Genomic DNA, 22,982 nt, shown 5'->3' with positions numbered 1-22,982 from the left:
CAATTGATGTGTGTGTGAAAAATAGCATATAGTTACTTGGTTTGTGCATTTGGATGATTATTTGCAAACACAAATGTGGAGTCTGCACGCAACTACTGCCTGTGTATAATTTGTTGCCACAATTTTGGCACCCATGTTTGAAAACTGGGCCCTTAAAATAAGCCGCATCCCTTTCCTTCAAGCAATTGAGTGGAAAGGCTAGCTCATAGGAACCAATACAATAATTAATCTGAGTAAATGTAGTCCATTATAAATCTCTCCTCAGACATTGGAAGTGAAATCTTTCCGCCTTTGCAAGATGAATCCATCCATAAATGACAAACTGAGTACAAAGCAAAGAGAGATGAAAGACAGCTGGCTACGACTCCAGGGGCAGGCCAAACAAAGGTAAAGCATTCTACCAGGCTACTATCTGAATCTCTATCAGCAGAAACAGAGCTGCTCCTTGGGGCCCTGAAAGCAATTGCCATGGGCCACCAATGTTCTCTGGGGACTTCATACAATATCCGGTGCAGACAGCTGGGCTTTACTTCTGCAGCAGTTTGGTTAGTTTAATGGAATTTAAGTTCCACATACATATTTTTTATGTAAAATGAGTCCAGTAAGACTGTGGTTTATCCCAAAAATAATCTCTCTAAATTCCCCCAAATCCTCCGACCAGCCCTGGTGAGATCACTGTGTGCAGCAGTTATGTCTGGGTGGGGACGAAAGATTGTTTCTCAGGCCCATCCAAAAATGCAAAGGCTGGCTCTGAGCAGGAATCATCACTTAAGGTAGTGGCTGTGAAGGATTTGATAGTTGCTCCAGTTCTGGCCTCTCATGAGGAATTACTGAAGAAATAATGTCATCATGGTGATTCCAATGCAGTTTGCAGCTACTGTGAGCTCAGCTTAACAGCAACACTGTAAGGCAGGCCTGCACAACTCGTAAAGCGGCGAGGGCCATATTACTCCAAAGAAAACAGCTGAGGGCCGAACCCCCCTCCAGCACCGCCGAACCCCTCCCCAGCGCCACCCAGCCCCCCTGAAACACAACACCCCCCCCCAGCGCCACCCAGCCCCCCTGAAACAACCCCCCCAGCGCTGCCAAAACACCCCCCCAACGCTGCCCAGCCCCCCCAAAACAACCCTCCCCAGCGCCGCCCGTCCCGCGGAAACAAACCCTCCTTCCCTAGCGCCGCCTCATCGTAACAGCAGTATTGAACCTTGGTAATATGTTATAGCAGGCCCCTAAGGTAGTATAATTAAGGTAAAAGAAAACTGACTTTTTGCTAGAAGTAGAATAAGATCTTCCCCCCACTTTGTAATCAATTGCCCTGTCAAGGCTCCTTCCCCACTCTGAACTTTAGGGTACAGATGTGGGGGCCTGCATGAAAACTTCTAAGCTTAACTACCAGCTTAGATCTGGTCCGCTGCCACCACTCCCAATGTGCTAATTCCCTTCCCTGGGTAGCCTTGAGAGACTCTTCACCAATTCCCTGGCGAATACAGATCCAAACCCCTTGGATCTTAAAACAAGGAGAAATTAACCATCCCCCCTCCTTTCTTCCACCAACTTCTGGTGGATCAAGATCCAACCCCCTTGGATCTAAAAACAAGGAAAAATCAATCAGGTTCTTAAAAAGAAGGCTTTTAATTAAAGAAAAAGGTAAAAATCATCTCTGTAAAATCAGGATGGAAAATAACTTTACAGGGTAATCAAACTTAAAGAGCCCAGAGGAACCCCCTCTAGCCTTAGGTTCAAAGTTACAGCAAACAGAGGTAAACACCCTAGTAAAAGGTACATTTACAAGTTGAGAAAACAAAGATAAAACTAACACGCCTTGCCTGGCTGTTTACTTACAAGTTTGAAATATGAAAGACTTCTTCAGAAAGATTTGGAGAGCATGGATAGATGTCTGGTCCCTCTCAGTCCCAAGAGCGAACAACCACCAAAACAAAGAGCACAAACAAAAACCTTCCCCCCACCAAGATTTGAAAGTATCTTGTCCCTTTATTGGTCCTTTGGGTCAGGTGTCAGCCAGGTTACCTGAGCTTCTTAACCCTTTACAGGTAAAAGGATTTTGGAGTCTCTGGCCAGGAGGGATTTTATAGTATTGTACACAGGAGGGCTGTTACCCTTCCCCTTATAGTTATGACATGCCCTGTTGAATGAATGAGGTGTGAATGAGGAAGGCGTGGAAGGCAGGCACCTCCAGACAGCTGCAACCCTTAGAGAGGGGATGGGAGCCAGACCAGATCAGTAGAACAGGTCAGCCACCAACTCACCGCTCGCCTCCTCAGCCCCCCACCCCCGCCGCCGGTTCACCTGCCCCCCCCGCCATTGCCCACCTGCTCGCCTTCCCTGCCACTGGCTCACCTGCCCCGCCGCCCCCACTGCTTGCCCACTTGCCTCCTCAGCTCCCCTCCCTCGCCACCGGCTCACCTGCCCCCCTGCCACTGCCTGCCCGCTCGCCTCCTCAGCCGCCGGCTCACCTGCCCCCGCCCACTGCCCGCCCGCCTCCTCAGCCCCCCCCCCCGGCTCACCTACTCACCCCCTGCCACTGCCCGCCTGCTCCCCTGCCACCGGCTCACCTGCCCCCCCGTCACTGCCCCCCATCTCACCTCCTCAGCCCCCCGGCTTGCCTACTCACCCCCCGCCACTGCCCGCCTGCTTGCCTCCTCAGTCCCCCCTTCCCCCCGCTGCCGGCTCACCTGCCCCCCCGCCACTGCCCGCCCGCCTACTCAACCACTGCCACTGCCCGCCCGCTCGCCTCCTCAGCCCCCCCCACCCGCTGCTTGCCTACTCACCCCCCGCGGGCTGCACAGTGAGCCCACCTACTCACCCCCCGCGGGCTGCACAGTGAGCCCACCTACTCACTCCCCCGGGCCGCATGTTGTGCAGGCCTGCTGTAAGGAGTCGTATGGGAATGCTGGATGACTTGAAGCTTACAAATTACCCCAGCCTCAGCTTCTCCCAGCAGGAGCTTTGTAGAGTAGTGGATCTCAACCAGGGGTACGCGTACCCCTGGGGGTACACAGAGGTCTTCCAGGGGGTACATCAACTCATAAAGATATTTGCCTGATTTTACAACAGGCTACATAAAAACCACTAGCGAAGTCAGTACAAACTAAAATTTCATACAGTCAATGACTTATCTGCTCTATATACTATACAGTGAAATGTCAGTACAATATTTATATTCCAATTGATTTATTTTAAAATTATATGGTTAAAAATGAGAAAGTGAGCAATTTTTCAGTCATAGTGCGCTGTGACACTTTTGTATTTTTATGTCTGATTTTGTAAACAAGTAGTTTTTAAATGAGGTGAAACTTGGGAGTACACAAGATAAATCAGACTCCTGAAAGGGGTACAGCAGTCTGGAAAGGTTGAGAGCTGCTGTTGTAGAGAATGGTGCAGGAGCAGGGGCTGTGCAGGGAAAGGAAGTAGACTGACCGTGTATTGGCTAATGCATAATTGTCCATCATGTGGCAGGAGGGAAAAGTTGGCAGCTTCTTACCAGTTGCAGAAGTTTAACTTGGAGCTAAAGGAGCTGCTAGATTGGATTCAAAAAATCAGAGGCTTAATGGAGGCAGGGGGTCTTCCCAAAAGCCCAGCTGAGGCAGACAGCATGATTGAGGAGCATCATGAGAGAAAGGCAAGTAATGATCATTGCTTATAATTGTATCCCCTGGAGAACCTTTCCAGGGTACTGTGATTGGAATTACTCACTGCAGGACATCCCTAGGGAACATGTTCCCTGTATCAGATCATCCTTTCTCTTAAAATAAACAACTAAAAGATGCCAAAATATCATCTTTGGAGACTGAAGGCATCTCTGTATCCCCTGAACAGATACTGCATGGGGCTGTGTGCCCATTCGTGTTTCTCTAAACAATCCCATTGGTGTGCATTAACCCTCCACTGGAGAGTCCACCTCTAGATATAAAAAGGTGCTTCAGTCTGCAGGCCCATTCAGTCCTTGACCACTCTGCTGAGACTGCTAAACAAGGGTAGGGTGACAGATAGCAAGTGTGAAAAATTAGAATGGGGGAGGGGGGATTAATAGGCACCTATGTAAGAAAAAGCCCCAAATATCTGGACTGTCCCTATAAAATTGGGACATATGGTCACCCTAAACAAGAATGTCAGTTAGCGCTAATTTTTTATACGTTATGTTCTGTGATGTAGACAGATGTCCACTGGGAAGTGGACTGAGATCACCAGCTTATTTCACAGAGGACACCGAATGGCCAGCAGGTGGTAATTTAGAGTCGCTGCTAGCCCATTTTGTTACCCAGTGATGGCAAGATGAAATACTACTTATTCCGGTGTAAATTCCTTGTAAATTCCTACTCCCCCTTCTGCTTACTTAACTTTTTTGCAGATTTCCTACTAGGAGTGGAATCGCTAATTAACTTTGCAAAACAATGATCTATAAATATCATACAGTTACTACCTCTTCCCCATCCCAGCTGTTCCATCACTGTTTATCATGCTATTCCCCCTACCTTGTCAGATTTCCTTTGCAGTTTTATTACCTTTATGAACAGGCATATTCCCAGAATCATTAACGAAAGTTATGAATAAAAGTCCACACACTCTGTGTGTCCCAGCACTAACAAAATACAATCCTAATTAATCTTCCAGATCAGGATTTAATAACAAACTCCAGATATTCTCCCTTCTTCTGACACAAGTTTTATGTGCTGCCAGTTTTCTCTCATGTCAGAAACTATCCAACAATGTTAATAATTTTACAATGCAGTAAAAAGAGGCCTCACCCAAAACAGATTTATTGTACATTCCAAATTTCCAGCCATAAAATGCACTGTAATTATTAATTTACACAATGTTAAAAGCTGTGCCCTCAAGGCCTAATAGTGAAGGAAAAGTTGGATCTAAGAATCAGCAGTGTTAATTTCAGGTGATTAATATTCCATCAGCTGTCTGTGATGTTTTACATGTCCATCTTACTAAAAAGTGAGTGCACAATGGTATTTTTCTGAACAATTCTTTTATTTTCAAATAGTTTATATTGTAACTTCCACATTAAATGTATACGTCTCATAATAAATTACATTTTCACCTTAAGGATTCATTATACAGACATATTGCTACCTTTTTCTCACTTTAGAAGAGAAGTTTAAACATGTTTCACTTTAACACGAAGAAAGAAGGTTAAACAGTGTCTGTAATGCAATAATCTGCTGCCAATTTATTTGGCAGGAGACAGGAGAAGAGAAATTCCAAGTACAGTTTGCCATCTAGGGGCCACCCTTTATGAGAGAAAAGGATGACGTTATGCAAATTAAAAATCCACGTCCATTTAATTCTAAACATTTCCCATTCTGTTCCCAAACGAATCACAATCTTGACTTGCAGGGGACCAGTGTCTCTTGGAGAAATAAGGGCATTTGTTTTCCATATTTATGTGCTTAGACTTTCCTTTGCTGTTTCAGTGACATAGCACAAAGATGAATGATTTTCCATACAAATATTAGTATTGGAAGGTTAAAATACAGTCCATTTCCTTCCCTTAAAGACCTATATCCTGAATAGCTGACTTTCCATAAACCTTTGACATCAATCTTTCTAATGAACTTTAGGCGGAGATTGAAGCCCGAATGGAAAGATTCCACTCACTTGGCAGCTTTGGTCAGAAACTTGCCAACTCTGGTCATTATGCAACCCCTGAGATCCACCAATCTCTCTCCAGATTGCAGCAAGCCTTGTCTGAACTGATCCAGGCATGGCAGGAGCAATATGTAAAACTGTTTCAGGCCCAGGACTTACAGGTAAGTGATCAACAGAAAAATGCAGCATCAATGAACCTTCCTCAGTGCATAGAGGGATTTCGAAAAGAATGGGCAGACTTCGTTTGGAGTTAGCCACAGGTGGTGAGGACATATGTGCTCAGACTCCTCTAATAACGTGTCATTTATATATTATACACACAAAAATATAAGAACGTTATTGAGGTTGCAAAGTCAAGCACTCGAAAGTTAGGAATGCCAGAATTAAGGTTGCCTGTACAACCTTAATTTGATCCCCTTGTGCATATAAGAATGGCCAGGTTGGGTCAGCCCAAAGGTCCATCTAGCCCAGTATCCTGTCTTCCATCAGTGGCCAATGCCAGGTGCTTCAGAGGGAATGAACAGAACAGGTAATCATCAAGTGATCCATATGCATTATGATACAGTGTTTAATTACTTGATACCTTTTTCTCCACCGTGCACAGAATGGCTGGTGCTCAAAGAATGAGCAGCTATTCAATATTTAGCTTTCTCCTCATTGTTCAATATGTGGCTCTAGGCCTTATTTACTGCACACCATTCAAACCCTGCTCTGAAGAGAGAATGATTAATTTCCTTATGGGATTTTCTATGGTGCTCATCAGTATACTGTCCGAGTGCTTCCACTCTTCTATATGGCTCAGAAACATGGACGACTTATGTCAAACATACCAAAAGAATAAACAGCTTTCATATCAGATGCTTGCATAAAATTCTTCAAATAATATGGCAAGACAGGGAGACAAATGTGGAAGTGTTAAATCGTGCTGGTCATTCATGGGAATGTTGATTAGTAAGAAAAGACTTAGGTGGCTTGGACATGTCAAGCAAATGCTGGATTACAGGATCCCAAAGAGTGTTCTGTACTCTGAAGCTCATGAGAATAGAATTTGTTCTACTTACTTAGGACCAGATTCTAATTTCTTTTCTCAAACTGAGTAATACCTTACTCCACTGGGACGGCTCATAGAGTACGGTACTATTCATTGTGAATAAAGGTATTAGATTCTGATCTGCAGCATTAGCACATATGCCACAAATATTTTTGTTGCATATGAGAAAATCCAGTATCCTGAGTCTGAGTAGTTGTATATACCAGCAAGAGAGTTCTGTTAATAATAGCTAAATACTTACATGGTATACTTACTTACACTGTTTACGTACACTTTTCATGTTCAAAGTGCTTGGTCTATTTTAGCTAATTAATCCTCACGATAGTCCTATAAAGCAGGTAAGTATTTACCAGCCCCATTTTTACCGCTGAGCGTTATCCCTGTTTTACAGGCTAGAGACTGAACTCACGGTTACTTTTTCTCCCCTAAACAGAAATTCTTTGGCTATGTGGAGCAGAACGAGAGCTGGCTCAGCAGCAAAGAGGCCTTCTTGGCCAATGAGGATCTAGGGGTAGGTGAGCTGGATAATGACAACATTTCCATTGGAGCAGGGAGACATCAGTGAGAAGATGGGGAAGGTGTGAAATACTCTGACATCCTGTGAGCCTTTTTAAAATCCCCACGTAGCGCTTCCTCATGAGGAGATCCCCACTGCATCTTGCTGTTTATGCAGAATCCTGTTTCTTTTTTTTGTTTTGTACACAGAAGGCTCAGGCTTTCAACATCAGATATAGTGAAATATTCTATCCAGCCCTGTTAGAGGTGGAAGCTGGAATTACATCTGTGACCTGTCACATATGGCCCAGGAAAACATATCCATCAGTGTTAATAACATGGAATATGTCTGGTGTTGGTGCCTGGTGTCTGTCTCTCCAGGAGTGGATGTACACATGTACAGTACCATCTATTGAAATATATGGCTTCCTATGAATCCCTGCTATATTTCCCATTCATCTTCAGCTCATGAATGCACAGAAAATATCCTATTGAGTCCCATCTGCCTTTCAGTTATGTTGCTGTATTTACTGATGATGGCCACGCCTCCAAAGATTCATATAAATGTCTGAATATTTGGATACTTCTCTGGTGCATTGTGATCTGAAAACAGGGCTAGAATTTTCATGAAGATAACTTTCCTCAAGAGATTTCCAATGCTTTCTAGTGTCATCCAGGATGGAAGTAATGGGAGAAACATGCCTGAGTAGTTATAGTATTTTGACACCTCTGATTCTGGATAGGAAGTCCAGAGAAATGCAAAAGAGAGAGAGAGAGTGAGATCTGAGTCATGAAGTTTAGATCACAAAGTTCAGGGGACTTCAGTGTCCATGCTTCTGACAAAACTGGACTTGAGTTATCCAGTTCAAATCTGGATCTGAGCTTTCTCAAAGTTCATAGGTTGGATCTGGTGCTCTGGTTTAAATCTCTCTCTCTCTCTCTCTCTCTCTCTCTCTCTCTCTCTGACATATTTGTTCATTAACCCTGATCCCAGCTTGTCATCCCATATTTATGTGCTTCCAGCAGATATTTCTTTTAAGATTAGATTATGACTAAATGTGGCTCAAATCCACTAAAATGTTAGTCTTCTGTCCTGTGGCTTCCTACGAGGGTAGGAGAAGGCTCAGTATCTCCAAACCTCAGTCAGCTCGCTATATCGATCAGTGTTGAGTGCTCTGTCCTTACACTCCAGCATATGGAGCTAAGCTTCCAGCAGATTGCTCAGCACTGAAGCAGACAGATCCTGAACTGCTGCCCGCACATGGTGGGTAGAAAATCCTTGAAGGCCAATACATCTCAAATTCAAAGGCCAATACATTTCCAGGACGATTTGTGAGGGAAGAGTAATGACGGTTTAATTCCTGAGTCCTGAATGTGGTGAATGGTATGACTCCCTTCTAACGATGGATATTATCACTGAATCCCATCCAGGATTCTATGTCCAGTGTGGAGAGCCTGCAGCGGAAACACATGCAGTTTGAAAAGGCTCTGGAAGCCCAGATGGAGAAGATTAATGTGATGGCCTCCTTTGCACAGCAACTGAGGCAGAGCAAGCATTACGACTTGGAGAACATCACGAACAAGTGTCAGGCTATTCTGAGGAGGTAAAGCCGACCCCTTTCCCTGTCACTGTTACCCAGCCTTGTCCAAATGAGACCCTTCCTGCTCTACTGCTTTTTGTCTAGATATTTTAGAGGAACCATAAGACATTGGTCTGTACTTAGTCCACACCGCACTTTGTGCTGAGGCCCTGCCACATTTTGCAAGCAAAGGAAGCTTGAGGCAGGTCAGTATTTCCATGGGGGACTTTCAAGGAACACCTTGGTGCTGCAGGAAGAGGTGTTGGTGATTCAGAAAGAGACACATCTCTCTGTGTCTGTACTGAATCAGTGTCCCTGCCTGGTATTAGGGATGCATTTTTCACTACTCTAAAGGGGTTGACCCAATGTCCTGACCAAATTCCCAATGGGGGTATTTGTGTTCTGTCTAAATTTCACCCTTTAATTTCAGTTGCATAAGGTGTTCTTCACAGCTTGTCCTAAAACGTTGCATGTTGTTTTAGTGCACTGTTAAACAGCTGTTCAAACTAGGCGTGACTGAAATGATCTGTGTATAGTTTGTAAAGTACTTTGAGATCCTTTGGGATGAAATGGGACATATAAATATATTATAGTGACCATGTTATATCATGTATGAATTTACTTGAATACAGTACTCAGGGCCTCGATTACTTGTCACACTTCATACTGTTTCCTCTGTATTTTGTAATAATGGGAGAGGCTGCATTTCAGAATGGTGTAGCTTTAATATGATAAACTTCCACGACTGAACCGTATTTCAGGAACAAGAGACGTTGTAGGTGATGTGCATATAGGCACAATGTCAAGATTAGCTTGCTGATCATGTGGCAGCCTGTACAGCCATCCGCTGAAGGCATTGGTAGTGTTAGCTGGTGACAGGTATAGTGTGTGCCTGTGCTGATCATGTAGTTAATGGTGGTTAACTACAGAACCCCTGATATTCCAGTCCTGGGCATCAAGTCTGCCATGCTGAATTATATGATAGTTGGGTTATATGGATAGGTATCCACTAGAACATAAGGTCACATTGCAAACCTGAGTTTTAGAGGTGAAAGGCTAAAATGCTACCCACTTATGCCAACTAGTCTCTTCTGATGTAGCTTTGTTCTCATGTGTCTCTTTTTAATCCCAGGAAAGATAAACTGCTGGAGAACGCCCTGGCTCGCAGGCATGTGCTGGAGGAATCCAGGCTATTGCAGAGGTTTCTGCGGAATTCCTTTGAGGTACAGTTATATCTTCCTCACGTTGTTGTGATTTCTTAAAACATTTGACAACTCAGCGGTGCTGCTTGGGCATGAATCCCTGAAGTTTTTTTACTAGGAAAGAACCAAGGAACTGAGGCTGGGATGACATCAGATGAGACGGGAAGATATAGGCGTAAAGAAAGAAGGCACCTTCTTCAACCCTCAAGCCACACCTGCCTCCCCACCTAAAATTCCGTCCACTTCTGAGGGCTTGTCTACACTGCACCACAGTGTGTGCAATGGAAGTGTGAACGGCAGAGTACATCAGAGTGTTGCGCAATAACTACCCCATGTGAACACTGCTGGCATGGACTAATAGATACCTAGTTTGCATTAACATAGTCTCTTTCAGACAAAGCTGTGTTGATGCAAATTAGGTACCTTTTAGTTCATGCCAACAGCATCCACACAGGGCAGTTAGCATGCAACACTTTGGTGCACTCTGCAGTTCATGCCCCCTTAGTCCACACTGCGGCTCAGTGTAGATATAGCCTGAGATATCTTTTGGACACTGTGGTACAGAAGGAAAAGTAGACATTAAAGGGGGTGCATTCCACATTTGAGAGATAGTGGAAAGGGGCTGAACAATCCTTTCCTTGTGAGACACAGTGGACTTGTGGTTAGAACTATGGAGACAGCCCCTTCCCCCACACACATGCACACAGGGTGGGAAAAGGGGATAATGCCATTGTGTTTAGTGTCATGTGAGGTAGACGGAATGGTAGTGGCTGGAGATATAGAGATGACCTCCTCCTCTTGAAAGACAGGAGGAGATTGCGGAGGCATAGAAAGGAGAATTCAGCCATTTTTGCTTCTCTCCATTAATTAGCCCCACTGTATTAGAAGTACAAGAGGGAATCCTAGAAAATGAGATCTGAGTAGCTTCTGAAATTCTTGTCATCTTCTGTGTCCTCCCTCCACCCCCCACCCCAAGGTTGCAGCCTGGATAAATGAGAAGAACAGTATTGCTTTGGATGAGAGCTGGAAGGACCCGAGCAACCTGAAGACCAAGCTGCAGAAACACCAGACTTTCCACGCAGAGATCATGGCCAACAGAAATCGCATAGACAGCATCAAGGCTGTAAGAGACGCAGGGCTGATGTGGGGAGTGGGGGCTGGTGGGAAAGGTTCAGCCAAACAGAATGTCTGAATCACAAGGATATTAAATAAGCAGGGGCACCTGTGTGATCCAGGACAAAGTAACTTAAGTTCTACATGGCCTTGTCTCACTTTACTATCTGCAAAATGGGTGCAATACTTTTACCAACCTCTAAAGGGAGTTTTGAAGTTTAGTTTATTAATACCGCTCAAGAACCTAGAGCACGTCAGATGGAGGGTGTTAAGAGGAACAAAGAGTTTTAAGGGGAATTCTCACTAAAATTTTGCCTTGGCAGAAACCAGCCAGTGGGGGAAGCATGAGGGAAACATGACAAGCTTTGGCCAGGTATCGAGTATCAGGTGTAGATGGACAGTCTGGAGATGCTTATGTGTATATTTATTTAACCTAAACTCAATACAGTAATTGTTGTTGTTATTGCACCAATCGTGTACAAGGTGCTTTACAATAGACACTTCAGAGTTAAGAGTGAAGCTTCAACCCACACTCACCTCTTTGTGCCTGGGTATTGCAGTACCCACTGTTTGTAGAATACTGCAGTGTGCAGCTATAGCCTTCTCTGACCTGCCTGGATCTTGTGCCTTTAAAGAGTCATTTGAAAGGATCTTTTTTTATGGTTCCTTCATGTAACAAAGATGGTCTTTGAATGATTCTGTAGAGGAAAATCTGCAACTGGAAACCTGTTATGGGTTCTTTCCTCTCCCACTTCTCCCCTTTGTATAACTAAAAGGTGCCTCGGTCTAACTTTAGAAGGATATAATACAAACTTGCTCATGGGCTGAGAACATACCGCAAAGCTGGATGGTTTTTTCCCAGCTAATCTATAAGCATCTGAAACTGGGGAGTTATAATAGAAATACTGACAGACTCGGACTATATCATACAGTGCACGAGGTGGTCCTGATTTTAGCACCCAGAGGTGTTAAATAGAGAGAGATGGGTTGATGGGCACCTACTAATGCCATGCTGGCAAACCAGATTCAGTACCAGCCTTTAGGCAGTACAAATACTGCATACTCTCACCTCAGATTGATCCTCTGCCAGGAGACTGTAGTGTGTTTTTGTAAGTCAGTACTTGACTCCCAGACATCCTGCTGCAGTAGGTCTCTGGCATTTCAAATAGCGCTAGAGGCCTGAAGTCTGGCAAGCTCAACTACCATCCCAATTCCAGCAACAGTTTTGACTTAGAGTGTTTTCTTCTATCCCCACCAAACCTCACGTGTTCTGCTAAGGGATTAATAAAGATTGTAGAAGCAGGTTCTTACCCCCAAGCAGTGGCTTATGGGTGTTGATAACCAAGCACACATCTCAGACAGATAGATGGTGGATTATGGTGCAGTGGGCTAATAGAGAGGGTGGTGTCTGCTGTCTTTGCTGCAGGAGGGAGAGAAGATGCTCCAAGAGGGACATTATGCTCCTGAGGCCATTCAGTCCAGACTGCAAGAAATGGAAGAGCTCTGGGATGAGCTGCTGGAAAACTGCCATGAAAAAAGGACCAAGCTACAGGATGCCTACAAGGTAAAGCTGGGGACAGGTCCTGCGGCCATTTCCTGTGACAGAGCAAGGCAGAAGTGCTAAGTTTCATCAATGTGCCATTGCCTCACATGCTCTGTCACACCAAGCCACTGGAGCCAAGGAGTTAATCATCAGTGGCACATAACAAATACTACAAAGCACAGGCCAGATGCACTGAAGCTTTTGCAAAGAGGTGGGAGCCCCACAGAGAGAAGTCTGTTGCTGCTGCTATGTTCTCATGTGGTGTCTGCTGGTGGAAGATTTAGTTTAGAGCCAGACCTCCAGAGGAGGATGCAGAGGCGATATGCGCTGAATTATCACATCCACCAGCTGCCTTGGGCATGTCAGAGAATCATAGAATTGTAGAACTGGAAGAGACCTCGAGAGGACATCTAGTCCAGTCCCCTGCACTCATGGCAGGACTAAGCATTATCTCTAGACCATCCCTGACAGGTGTTTGTCTAACCTGCTCTTAAAAATCTCCAATGAATGGAGATTCCACAACCTCCCTAGGCAATTTATTCTAGTGCTTAACCACCCTGACAGGAATTTAAGCCCACTGCAATTTAAGCCCACTGCTTCTTGTCCTATCCTCAGAGGTTAAGAAGAACAATTCTTCTCCCTCCTCCTTGTAACAACCTGTTATGTACTTGAAAACTGTTATCATGTCCCTTCTCAGTCTTCTCTTTTCCAGACTAAACAAACCCAATTTTTTCAATCTTCCCTCATAGATCATGTTTTCTAGACCTTTAATCATTTTTTTGCTCTTCTCTGGACTTTCTCTAATTTGTCCACATCTTTCCTGAAATGTGGAGCCCAGAACTGGACACACTACTCCAGTTGAGACTGGAGTAGTGAGGAAGAATTACTTCTCGTGTCTTGCTTACAACACTCCTGCTAATACATCCCAGAATGATGTTTGCTTTTTTTTCCCCCAACAGTGTTACACTATTGACTTGTACACCTCTACCTCGATATAACGCTGTCCTCGGGAGCCAAAAAATCTTATCGCGTTATAGGTGAAACCGCGTTATATTGAACTTGCTTTGATCCACCGGAGTGCGCAGCCCCGCCCCCGGAGCACTGCTTTACTGCGTTATATCCGAATTCGTGTTATATCGCATCGCGTTATGTCGAGGTAGAGGTGTATTTAGCTTGTGATCCACTATGACCCCCAGATCCCTTTCCTCCATACTCCTTCCTAGGCAGTCATTTCCCATTTTGTGTGTGTGCAACTCATTGTTCCTTTCTAAGTGGAGTACTTTGCATTTGTCCTTATTGAATTTCATCCTGTTTACTTCAGACCATTTCTCCAGTTTGTCCAGATCATAGAGTTTTTTATATTCTGTGAGTTTGTTCAATGGACTGTGTTCTCTACATTTGCACACCGCATCAGAAGTGAGGAGATAGTTCATTGAGCCCTGAAAAGGTTTTTGAAAGTGACACACATGCTCCTTGACAGAGGAGGTTGGGATTTTTTTAACCCTAAATGCCTGCTGACATTTGCTTCCTGCCTGCCCCCAGGCCCTGCGTTTCCAGCGGAGTGTGGAGGATATGGAGAAATGGCTGGAAGATGTGGAAAGCGAGCTGAAGGCTCCAGACAGTAGCAGTGACCTGGTGGTTTTGAATAGTCTCCTGAAGAAACAAGGGGCACTGGAGGAAGATGTTGCTAGCCACAGCGATCGGCTACAAGTGCTTGTGGACACAGCCTGTGAATTCCAGCAAGAGAAGCATTTTCTTGCAGATGAGATACAGGAGAGGGTTGATCAGGTGGTGCACAGGTATGCAAGTGTCTGCCCGTTTTCTCACTTCTCTGTCCCCTTCTACCTTTCTCCTTTATATTTATTTTCTCACTTCCAAGGCACCTGCTTCTATTACCTTACGATCTCTCTGTTGTGTTAATTTGGTTCCATTTTAAATCTGCAGGTACAAGCACCTAAGTGATCCACTGCAGGAGCGGCGTGGGAGTTTGGAAGCGAGCAGGCTACAGTACCAGTTCTTCCGGGATGTTGACGATGAGTTGGCCTGGGTTCATGAGAAGCTCCCCCTGGCTTCCTCCAAGGACTATGGCCAATCTCTGACAACAGTCCAAAGCTTACAGGAAAAGCACCAGGTAAAGTAGCATGGGAACCATCCCCACTGTTTGAAGTCAAGCAGGAGAACCTGGGATTGTGCCTATGTGCCTACAGTGGAACACTTCTCCTCTGCTCTGGTTACAGCAAAACCGTCACTGCCAGGGATGACTTTTATCCTTGTCTCACAAGGGTGCTCTTTAATGAGCAATTCCGTGCCTTTGGAATGTTCAAGACTGCACCCAGGGCATGTATTTTCACACCAATACTCAGGGTAGTGTACCCTGCACTCCCCTTTGGGCACCCTATCCCTTTGTGCAAATTATTGAGCTCCGACCCTGGTTGTTGCAATACTAAATAGATTTTACAAGTGGCTGTGCATGCTGGCAAGGCTTCTCCAAGCAACAGATGTCCCAAGAAAAAATGTTAAAACTCAGCAAATACATCCAGGCATATTAGCCTTCCAGATGCCTGCAGGGTGAGGGAGTGTCAGGAACCTTCTCCTCCTGCACTTTTTGAAAAAATAAGGGAATTAACAGAACATTATTACCTTTATCCCACCATCATTTTAGCAACAACTTTCAAGTTAGTTACTATGATTTTTGCAAGGTTCAGATCTGTCATCAGAGACAAGGAGAACCTGGAACGTTGTCATCTCCCATACCAATGAAACAGCAGCTGTGTCGCGCATGTTTTTCAACTAGAGTAATCTGCTCCTTTGCAATAAATGAGATAGGAGAGAAGAATTTCAAGGTAGGGAGATTGCAGCAGCTACTGGTTTTGCTGGGTAACGAGGGGCACTTCATTTCAGTACCATCCCCGGTCTCCTGTTGGTTAAACTTCTTCTGGCCCTTAGCCCCATTACAAATTGCAAATCTACTAAGAGCTATCATCCCCTGGGAATATATTTTTAAAACACCTGACAATTGGTGCAATATGATGCAATTCAAGAGAAAAAAGATCTGCTCTTCAGTATTTTTTTAAAGCCGGGGGGTAAAAGTCATGTCCAGTCCAGGTGGTTTATTAGAAAGGTGTGGACTCCCGTGAAGGGTGGGAAAATCATCCCAAATATCCCTTGAATTAAATGGAAAATTTATAACAAAGGGCTGTCAAGCATTCTCCAGCATATTGCTGTGGAGGCCACAGGTATATTGTGAATAATTTATGTTTGATGTAGATTTTACTTTGACCAGTGAGTGGTTAGAACAAATGAAATAGGAGAATTTATAGCGTTTTAAGAACATGCAATTGGTGCGGAAGGCTCATTTCACCAGGATGGAAAGTGGGGACGAGTGTATGCTTGCATTTAAACTCCTCTGTTTAAAAACATTCTGAATGTTGACATTGTAGGCAGGTAAGTTAGGTCCCTGAAAGGACTGAATGATTGGGGTTGGGTTTGCCAGGGGAAGGAGCTTGGGCTGGGAGGGGGGGGACTGTGGTGATGACACCTTAAGCTGCAAAATTCTCCTTGTTATTTATCGCTGTTTCGAAATATTTCAATAGAATTTTAGTCTGGGGGGAAATAGTGTGTATTACAGTTGCAAAATAACAGGCCTGCTCTTCCCTGACATTTTGCCAGTTCTTCCAATGGACGTGAGATTGGCCCTCAAAGCTTTTAATTCAGATTTCCGGTTCTGAACCTTTTAGTTACTACAGGCTACTAGACATTTTTACGTTGGCTGTGTAGGGGATCTCATGTTAAAGATCAGGAACCAGTCTCCACTCTACTGTGAGATTAGTTTCCCCCTCTAAAGAACACTACTGTTTTATTTCTAGTCCTGGTGGGCCAAGTTTTCAAAATTCAGTCCCACCTTTGCTAGCACAGAAAGGAGCGTGGATGAAATTTGTGAGTAAATATCGAATACCTGCCTCTGCAAATGTGTATTTACCTGCATATATAGCAATCGTGTTCACACAAATATTCAGTTTGTGTGCATAAATGTAAGGTTTATACACACCACTGTTTCCATTTCCTGTGGGTACAAATGAAGGAGCTTTGAAAACATGTCCTTAAATATTAAATAGTGAAGTTCTTCTTCACATTGCTGACTTATTATTAATACACGGTACAAACTGTTTGACACTGGATTCTGTTCTGCTAGTGTCAGATATGGTATCACTTTTCAGCAACATAGTGGCTGCCTCTCAGATTAATAAGGGGAAATTAAAGATAAGATTAGGGGCCCCCATCATTCACAGACAAGTGATCTGCCAGCTGAGCTAAAAGTATGGCTCATTGCTACAGAGGGAATCTCTTCTACATAATGTAACACTGCAGTGCAACTCTCATTCCGGCTCAATTCCATAGTAATTACAAATTAAGCAGAACTATTTCATCAGGCTGGGAAATACTTTGAGTGTAGGGTGCTGTCATTTTGTTACCTACAGAATGCCTGGCCCCCTTGACAGACAAGTATGAAGACCGAGTCCCTGCCCAAAGAGAATAAAGTCTAAGTTACAGCAGTAAGACAAGGAAGAGCACCATTGGGTGGGAATGTGTGTGCATAGGAATGAACTGAATTGGTTTGGCAAACGCCAGATGTTTTCAAACACTGGGCTGGAAGAGGTTGTTGGGGAGCTGGTTTGACTAGTTCATGTCTCCTGCCATTATTTCCTTGTCTTGGCCATCACTGTGTGTTCCTATTGTGCTTTGAAATGCCATTTTGGTAAAGCCGTGTTTCCTGGAATTACGTTGAAGAGCTAGAAACATTTATTTAGCTGTTGAACTGATGGAAAATTGGGGCTGTTTCCTAGAAGTTCATTAATTAACTCATGAAGTATGGCATAACCATGGATTCAAGTGGGTGTTTCAGGTGGTTGCTCCTGATAGCAAGTATTTGTGGTTAGGATATTTTACCTCAAAACCTTAGGGAAGTTTAGATCAGGAGCTGAACTTTGCAGCTACCCTCTCTTTCTGTAACTGGCCAAATGAAACTCTTAGTCCAAATACTCCTCAGTTTCCAATAAGTTCAGGTCTGGATCTAAACTTTGCAGCCCTGGCCCATCTTTAAATGTGAAAAAGACATTGAGTTGTAATTATTAAATTGATTGAGTGGGCTGCTAAGTGCAGTATATAGGTAGAAAGGTCTCCATCGCTTACATTTGGGGTCTCTCATTTGTGCTTTCCAGAACTTGGAGAATGAGATTAGCAGCCGTGATGCTCTAACAAAAGTGGTGGTCAGCACTGGGCAGAAGCTGGTGAGGGGTGGGCATTCTGCCTCCCAGGAGATCATGAAACGTTTGAAGAAGCTGGAGACTTCTGCAGAAATCTTGAAGGCTGAGGCTCAAGAGAGAAGAAGGAGACTCATGCAATCATATGAGGCCCATCAATTCCTCAGTGAGGTAAGAAAGACTCATTGTATGTGCAAAAGGGGGTCAATTTTTGAATTTGCCAGGGTGCCAGTTAGATTTTAAAGCTGAAATCTAACAAATAAGGTTTGTCAATGTATAATAGAATCCAATGGGATAACCCCTTTTTATTGAGTCCAGGGAGCATTAGCTTACTAGTTTAATGCTGGGTTCTTTCCAGGTCAGCTTTTAACTTGAACAGTATTTCTCAAATCAGGACACTTGCTTATTCTTAACCAACCAACAATTTATTAATTCACCCAGAACCACATAAATATATAATCAACAGTTCACCACTCAAATGTACACACACCAGTTGTGTATATGACACACACAATACAATCCTGAAAGCAATGATCACATACTAGAGCTGAGGCTCTACAGTTATATTAAAGAACAATGCAAATTACCAACATTTCTTATTACCAACAATTCTCAATTCTTTATTACCTAACACATTTGTCACACTTCCAAGGTTCCACTTGTCTTTAAGGCACTTTGAAGAGTGTGGTTACTTCTCTTAGACCAGACTGGTCCAAAAAGGACACGTTTTGAATATTAAAAGCAATTGCTTAAAGTTATTGTTTTTAATCTCTCTTAGGCCAATTTGCTTGGATTTATAAAGGTGTTAGAATCTAAAATATGGTTATTTGAGGTCTCACTAGAGAGTGTAGACTCAGCAAGATAACCTATAGCTATTTCTATTGAAGAATAGAAGGGGAAATACAATCTTTGAGACGAAATCTCCCCACTTCTTCTTATCCTCTTAACCAGTGCTTAATTTATAATGAAAGAGGTGCCGAGGATCAAGCATTTTTTTTACTTTCATAACTGATGTGCCAAGCCCAGAGGTGTCAGGGCTATGAATTGCCAAGCCTAGAGGTGCCAACACTCAGCCCTGGCACAAATTAAGCACTGCTCTCAACCCTGTAACGGGGGAGAGTCCTTCCACATGGCTGGTATGGGCGTCGGTCACACTTGGGATTCTGCAGCTTGTTGTGTTGGGTTCCGTCTACTCCCTGAACACATGGCGGCCTCAATTTATACACTCTAGCATCAGGGCTCATTGGAGGGGGCCACACTCTGATTCCTATGGGACAGGTGCTAAGTGGGTCCTCAGATTTCAGCTCTTAGTTTCTCTGCTGCTTCCATTGGTCACCAGAATAGGGCACTGGTGTATAACAAATTTCCTTAATCCTTTCCTTGTCGGAGGCTTTTTAAGTTTGATTCATTTCAAGGATTGTATTTTATTATTTGCCCTACTAACAATCTGGATCCCCCTTTAAGCAATCTCTTAATATCCCAAAGTTATACCCTAGTTAATGTCTTTCAACATTTCTCCTTCCTTGTGCCAGACAATTCCTATTACTTCTAGAGTGCAACAGTTATTTACAATGAAAACCAACAATCCTTATGACCTTCTAAATTTGGAGGCCATACTCTGTGCATTCTCTGATTATACTAAGCATTTCACATTATTTAGGACTTACAATAGAACAAGAGGCCTTTCCCACATATAGAAGGCTATAGATCTAACTCAGAAGGCAAACAAATGTGCAGATTCTAATTTGGGGTGAAAGACAGATTATTCACAGTATATTTGATTTACAAGGAAACAATGTATAGTTTATAATTTGGGGTGAAAACATATGGCTTGGATTTCTTGTGGTAACAGTTTGCCCAATTTAACCTTCACTCTTACAGCCACATTTCTAGTTTCTTTAACTTGCAGCTTCCCCACCCATTTCTTGTCTTGACCCACTCAACATGGAAAGCAGAGTGTTTGGCAACTTGGAATATTTTAGCTAGGTTGGGAGAGAGAAAGAAATTTACACCTATGCAAATAATGAGAGATTCTTGCCTAGGTGATTAACAATACCCTCATTTAGCCATTTAAATATCTATAGTCGGGGAGGGGAATGCCTGACCTTGGCTGATGTGTGAGTCTTTAGACAGAGCGTCTCACATGATGTGAACCATTTTCTTATTGTCTTCATAGGTGGATCCTATTGTGGGATAAACAGAGGTGGATAGTGTTTCTAATTTTTAAGGCCCTGATGGAATCATTACTTATTAATCATTCAAGGTATATCAGTCCCATATATCCATTACATCACGAGGCTCTCGTGCTGTCCTCATTTGTTTAAAGGATCATGTGTGGAACTGTACCTTTAAGAGGCTCTGACAAGAGCCAGTTGCAACTGGTTGTTATGCTATGCAGAAGGCCAACCATGCTAAGCAATGCCAGTCAGGTAGAATTCAAACACTGATTGAAGCAGGCCTTTGTCAGCCTTCTTGGCTCTGAGTGATTGCTGAACACCACCATAGATCAGATGTCCACAGTGCTAACTGGTGGTGAGAGTTCTTAGAGTGGATTAAACCAGAATCCCAAACCATTCTTGTGACTTTTCATATTTGGCAAGTATTTGTACAGATAGGAGGGAGATAAAAAACTGCTTCCCCAGTTACCACAATGGGGGCCAACTACATGACTCTAAGTTTTGGGTTTAGTCTCACAATTTTCAGAATGAAAGCTACTATATTGCATTGCAAGGTCACATCTAGGTTGCTGTCTACTATCACCTTTAGGTCTCTTAGAGCATTACTGCTTTCCAGGTTTCTTTCTCATGCGTGAATATCTGTGTCTCACGTTTATCACGGCATTTCCAACAGCTTTTGGAAGTGGAGTCCTGGATGGCAGAGAGGGGGTTCATCCTTGAGACATCTGACTGTGGGAAGAATGAAGAAACCACCCAGGTGTTGCTTCGCAAACTGGAGGCTACCAAGCTGGACGTGGAAGGGTTCAAGCCCCGAATTGAGAAGCTTCAGGAGACTGGCACCAGTCTAGTAAACAGCAATAACCCAGAGAGGTAGGAAAATGGAACCGGATTGCTGTTCCACTTCTAACAGAAACCTGCTAGAGAGGTACAAACTGAAAAGAGGAGTAGCCCGCATTAACCATTCAGTGACTCTGTCAGAAACACTGTTGTCAGGAGACATTTTAAAGCCCTTCCTTCCCACTGCAACAAAAACATACCTTTCATTTTCATGATTTCCTGTTATTCAGCGAATACAACAGAACCACATAACAAGCAACAAAAGGTTATAGATTTTACCCTAGTTTCTCTGGCTCCTGCCTACTCCCAGCAGTTCTCATCCAGACCTCATTTGTTTAAAGGATCTGAGCTAACCATGTCTGGGAATTAAGCAAATCAGTATTCTTCATAATTCATTACCTTTCTCTTTCCAATATGTTTTTCTGTCGCGGGGGAGGGAGGAGATGGAAAAAGGATCATTCTCTGAAATAAGATATTTTAATTTCCTGAACCTATTGGTTCTCACACTTCTAACATAATTCACCCTATTACTAGATTCTTCCTTTTTCTTGTATTTGAGCTGCTGCAAGTTCAGCTTTGATAGCACTAGAGGGCAAAAGAGACATTTACAAACATAGTAGCAGAAATAGATTTTACTGGCGAAGTACTCTACCCAATGACATGGCTGCTGATTGTTATTCTTTACAGTCCAGCCATGCTTCTGAAGCTCCAGGCTGTCCTAGCAAACTACAAGTCTCTTCTACAGAGAGCCGAGACCCAGAGGAGACGCCTGCAGGAACAATACCAATTGTACCAGTTTGAGAGAGAGATCCAGTTAGTGGATGCCTGGCTTTCCAGCAGACAGGCTGTGGCGGAATCAGATGACTATGGGCAGGATTTGGAAGATGTTGAGGTAAAAAACTTCCTGTCTGGTAGAACTGGGAAGGTATTAGCTTTATTGTATGTATAGCTGGTGGCACTGAAGCACAATATACAGACAAAAATTAAGCAAAATCAGATTCTCTTTTACACACATTGGGTCTAATTTTTGCCTGGATAACCCATTTGCAGGGCTCTCTGAGGCAGCGTCGACCAGAGGAGAAAGTTGGGGCAAAAGAAAGCTGTCACATCTTCTTTTCCTTTGTGGCAGAGGGTTGTAGAAGACCGGCATAGCCCAAAAGGGGGCCCAGCACTGGCTAGAAAGGGGCTGGGAACTGGGGTTCTGGTTGTAAATCTGTAGCACCCTCAGCGGAAAAGCCTGAGATAGAGCATCCATACCACTAATTGCTTACTCCAGGGTTAATTTCCTTTGAAGGCACAATGGTGCCAGGCTGGTGCAGAGAGGTGTAATTTATACTTGCTTCATTGAATGTATACTTTCAACAACTATTGCTTGTGGGAAGAGGCTGAATTGTTTGCATTTCCATTCCTGTTCTTGGCTTGTTGTTCTTGGTTGACATATCAGGCCATCAAGGAGGTAGGTGATCTTCTCTGTGTGACATAAGATGTTGATTCCTCACAGCAAGAGGTGCTTTGTTCTGGGGATGAGTGGAGGAAATATGACTTTTAAGTGATTTACACTCCAGGAAAGTTCTGTAGGACATGGCAGAGAAGTGATCAGTTCCCTTTGCCTCCTTCATGGTTGGTGGCATGGGTTTGTAGAAGTTCTTCATATTTGAATCTGCCTCCCCATCCTTTTTCTGCAGGTGCTGGAGAAAAAGTTTGAAGATTTTATAAAGGAGGTGAAACCTCTGGGACATACTAAGGTTTTCTCGATAAATGAATTAGCATCTCACCTGGAGAAAGAGTGCCACAGCCAGATAGGAGATATCCAGAGGAGGACCCATCAGGTCAATGACACATGGGAGAGACTATGCCAAGCCATCCAGACAAGGACAGAGGTATGATGCACACAACTAAATAAAATGCACTTTGAGCACTAAAGCTCCTGAATGTTCCTACTTCCCTTTCTGACTCGTCAGGCAGGTGCCACTGCTGTTCTCGGAATGCATTTGTTGTAATAGCAGAAAGGGTGTTGCAGACCGCTCTTTTTTTGTTCAAATATTGCCTTATAGCCTTTGCTGACCTGTGCATTATCCTTGATGAAAATTGATTAGTATTTACC

General features: G+C 43.7%; 1 protein-coding gene across 1 annotated transcript in view; it reads left to right on the top strand.

Annotated features, from left to right (window-relative positions):
* The window catches only part of SPTBN5 (spectrin beta, non-erythrocytic 5), a 133,173-nt gene that overhangs the window by 89,085 nt on the left and 21,106 nt on the right, over window positions 1–22,982 (top strand). Inside the window, exons 38-51 of the mRNA XM_065403795.1 lie at window positions 266–387; window positions 3,478–3,640; window positions 5,592–5,780; window positions 7,104–7,181; window positions 8,597–8,769; window positions 9,878–9,968; window positions 10,924–11,070; window positions 12,487–12,624; window positions 14,146–14,402; window positions 14,548–14,734; window positions 17,823–18,035; window positions 20,715–20,911; window positions 21,566–21,770; window positions 22,564–22,758. Of these exons, the coding sequence (XP_065259867.1) occupies window positions 266–387; window positions 3,478–3,640; window positions 5,592–5,780; window positions 7,104–7,181; window positions 8,597–8,769; window positions 9,878–9,968; window positions 10,924–11,070; window positions 12,487–12,624; window positions 14,146–14,402; window positions 14,548–14,734; window positions 17,823–18,035; window positions 20,715–20,911; window positions 21,566–21,770; window positions 22,564–22,758 (2,355 nt within the window). The remainder of the gene's footprint in view (window positions 1–265; window positions 388–3,477; window positions 3,641–5,591; window positions 5,781–7,103; window positions 7,182–8,596; window positions 8,770–9,877; window positions 9,969–10,923; window positions 11,071–12,486; window positions 12,625–14,145; window positions 14,403–14,547; window positions 14,735–17,822; window positions 18,036–20,714; window positions 20,912–21,565; window positions 21,771–22,563; window positions 22,759–22,982) is intronic.

The sequence above is a fragment of the Emys orbicularis genome, chromosome 4 (assembly GCF_028017835.1).
Source record: "Emys orbicularis isolate rEmyOrb1 chromosome 4, rEmyOrb1.hap1, whole genome shotgun sequence".
NCBI classification, from domain to species: domain Eukaryota; kingdom Metazoa; phylum Chordata; order Testudines; family Emydidae; genus Emys; species Emys orbicularis.
Note: the sequence above shows the minus strand (reverse complement) of the source record. Positions and strands in the feature narration are given on the sequence as shown.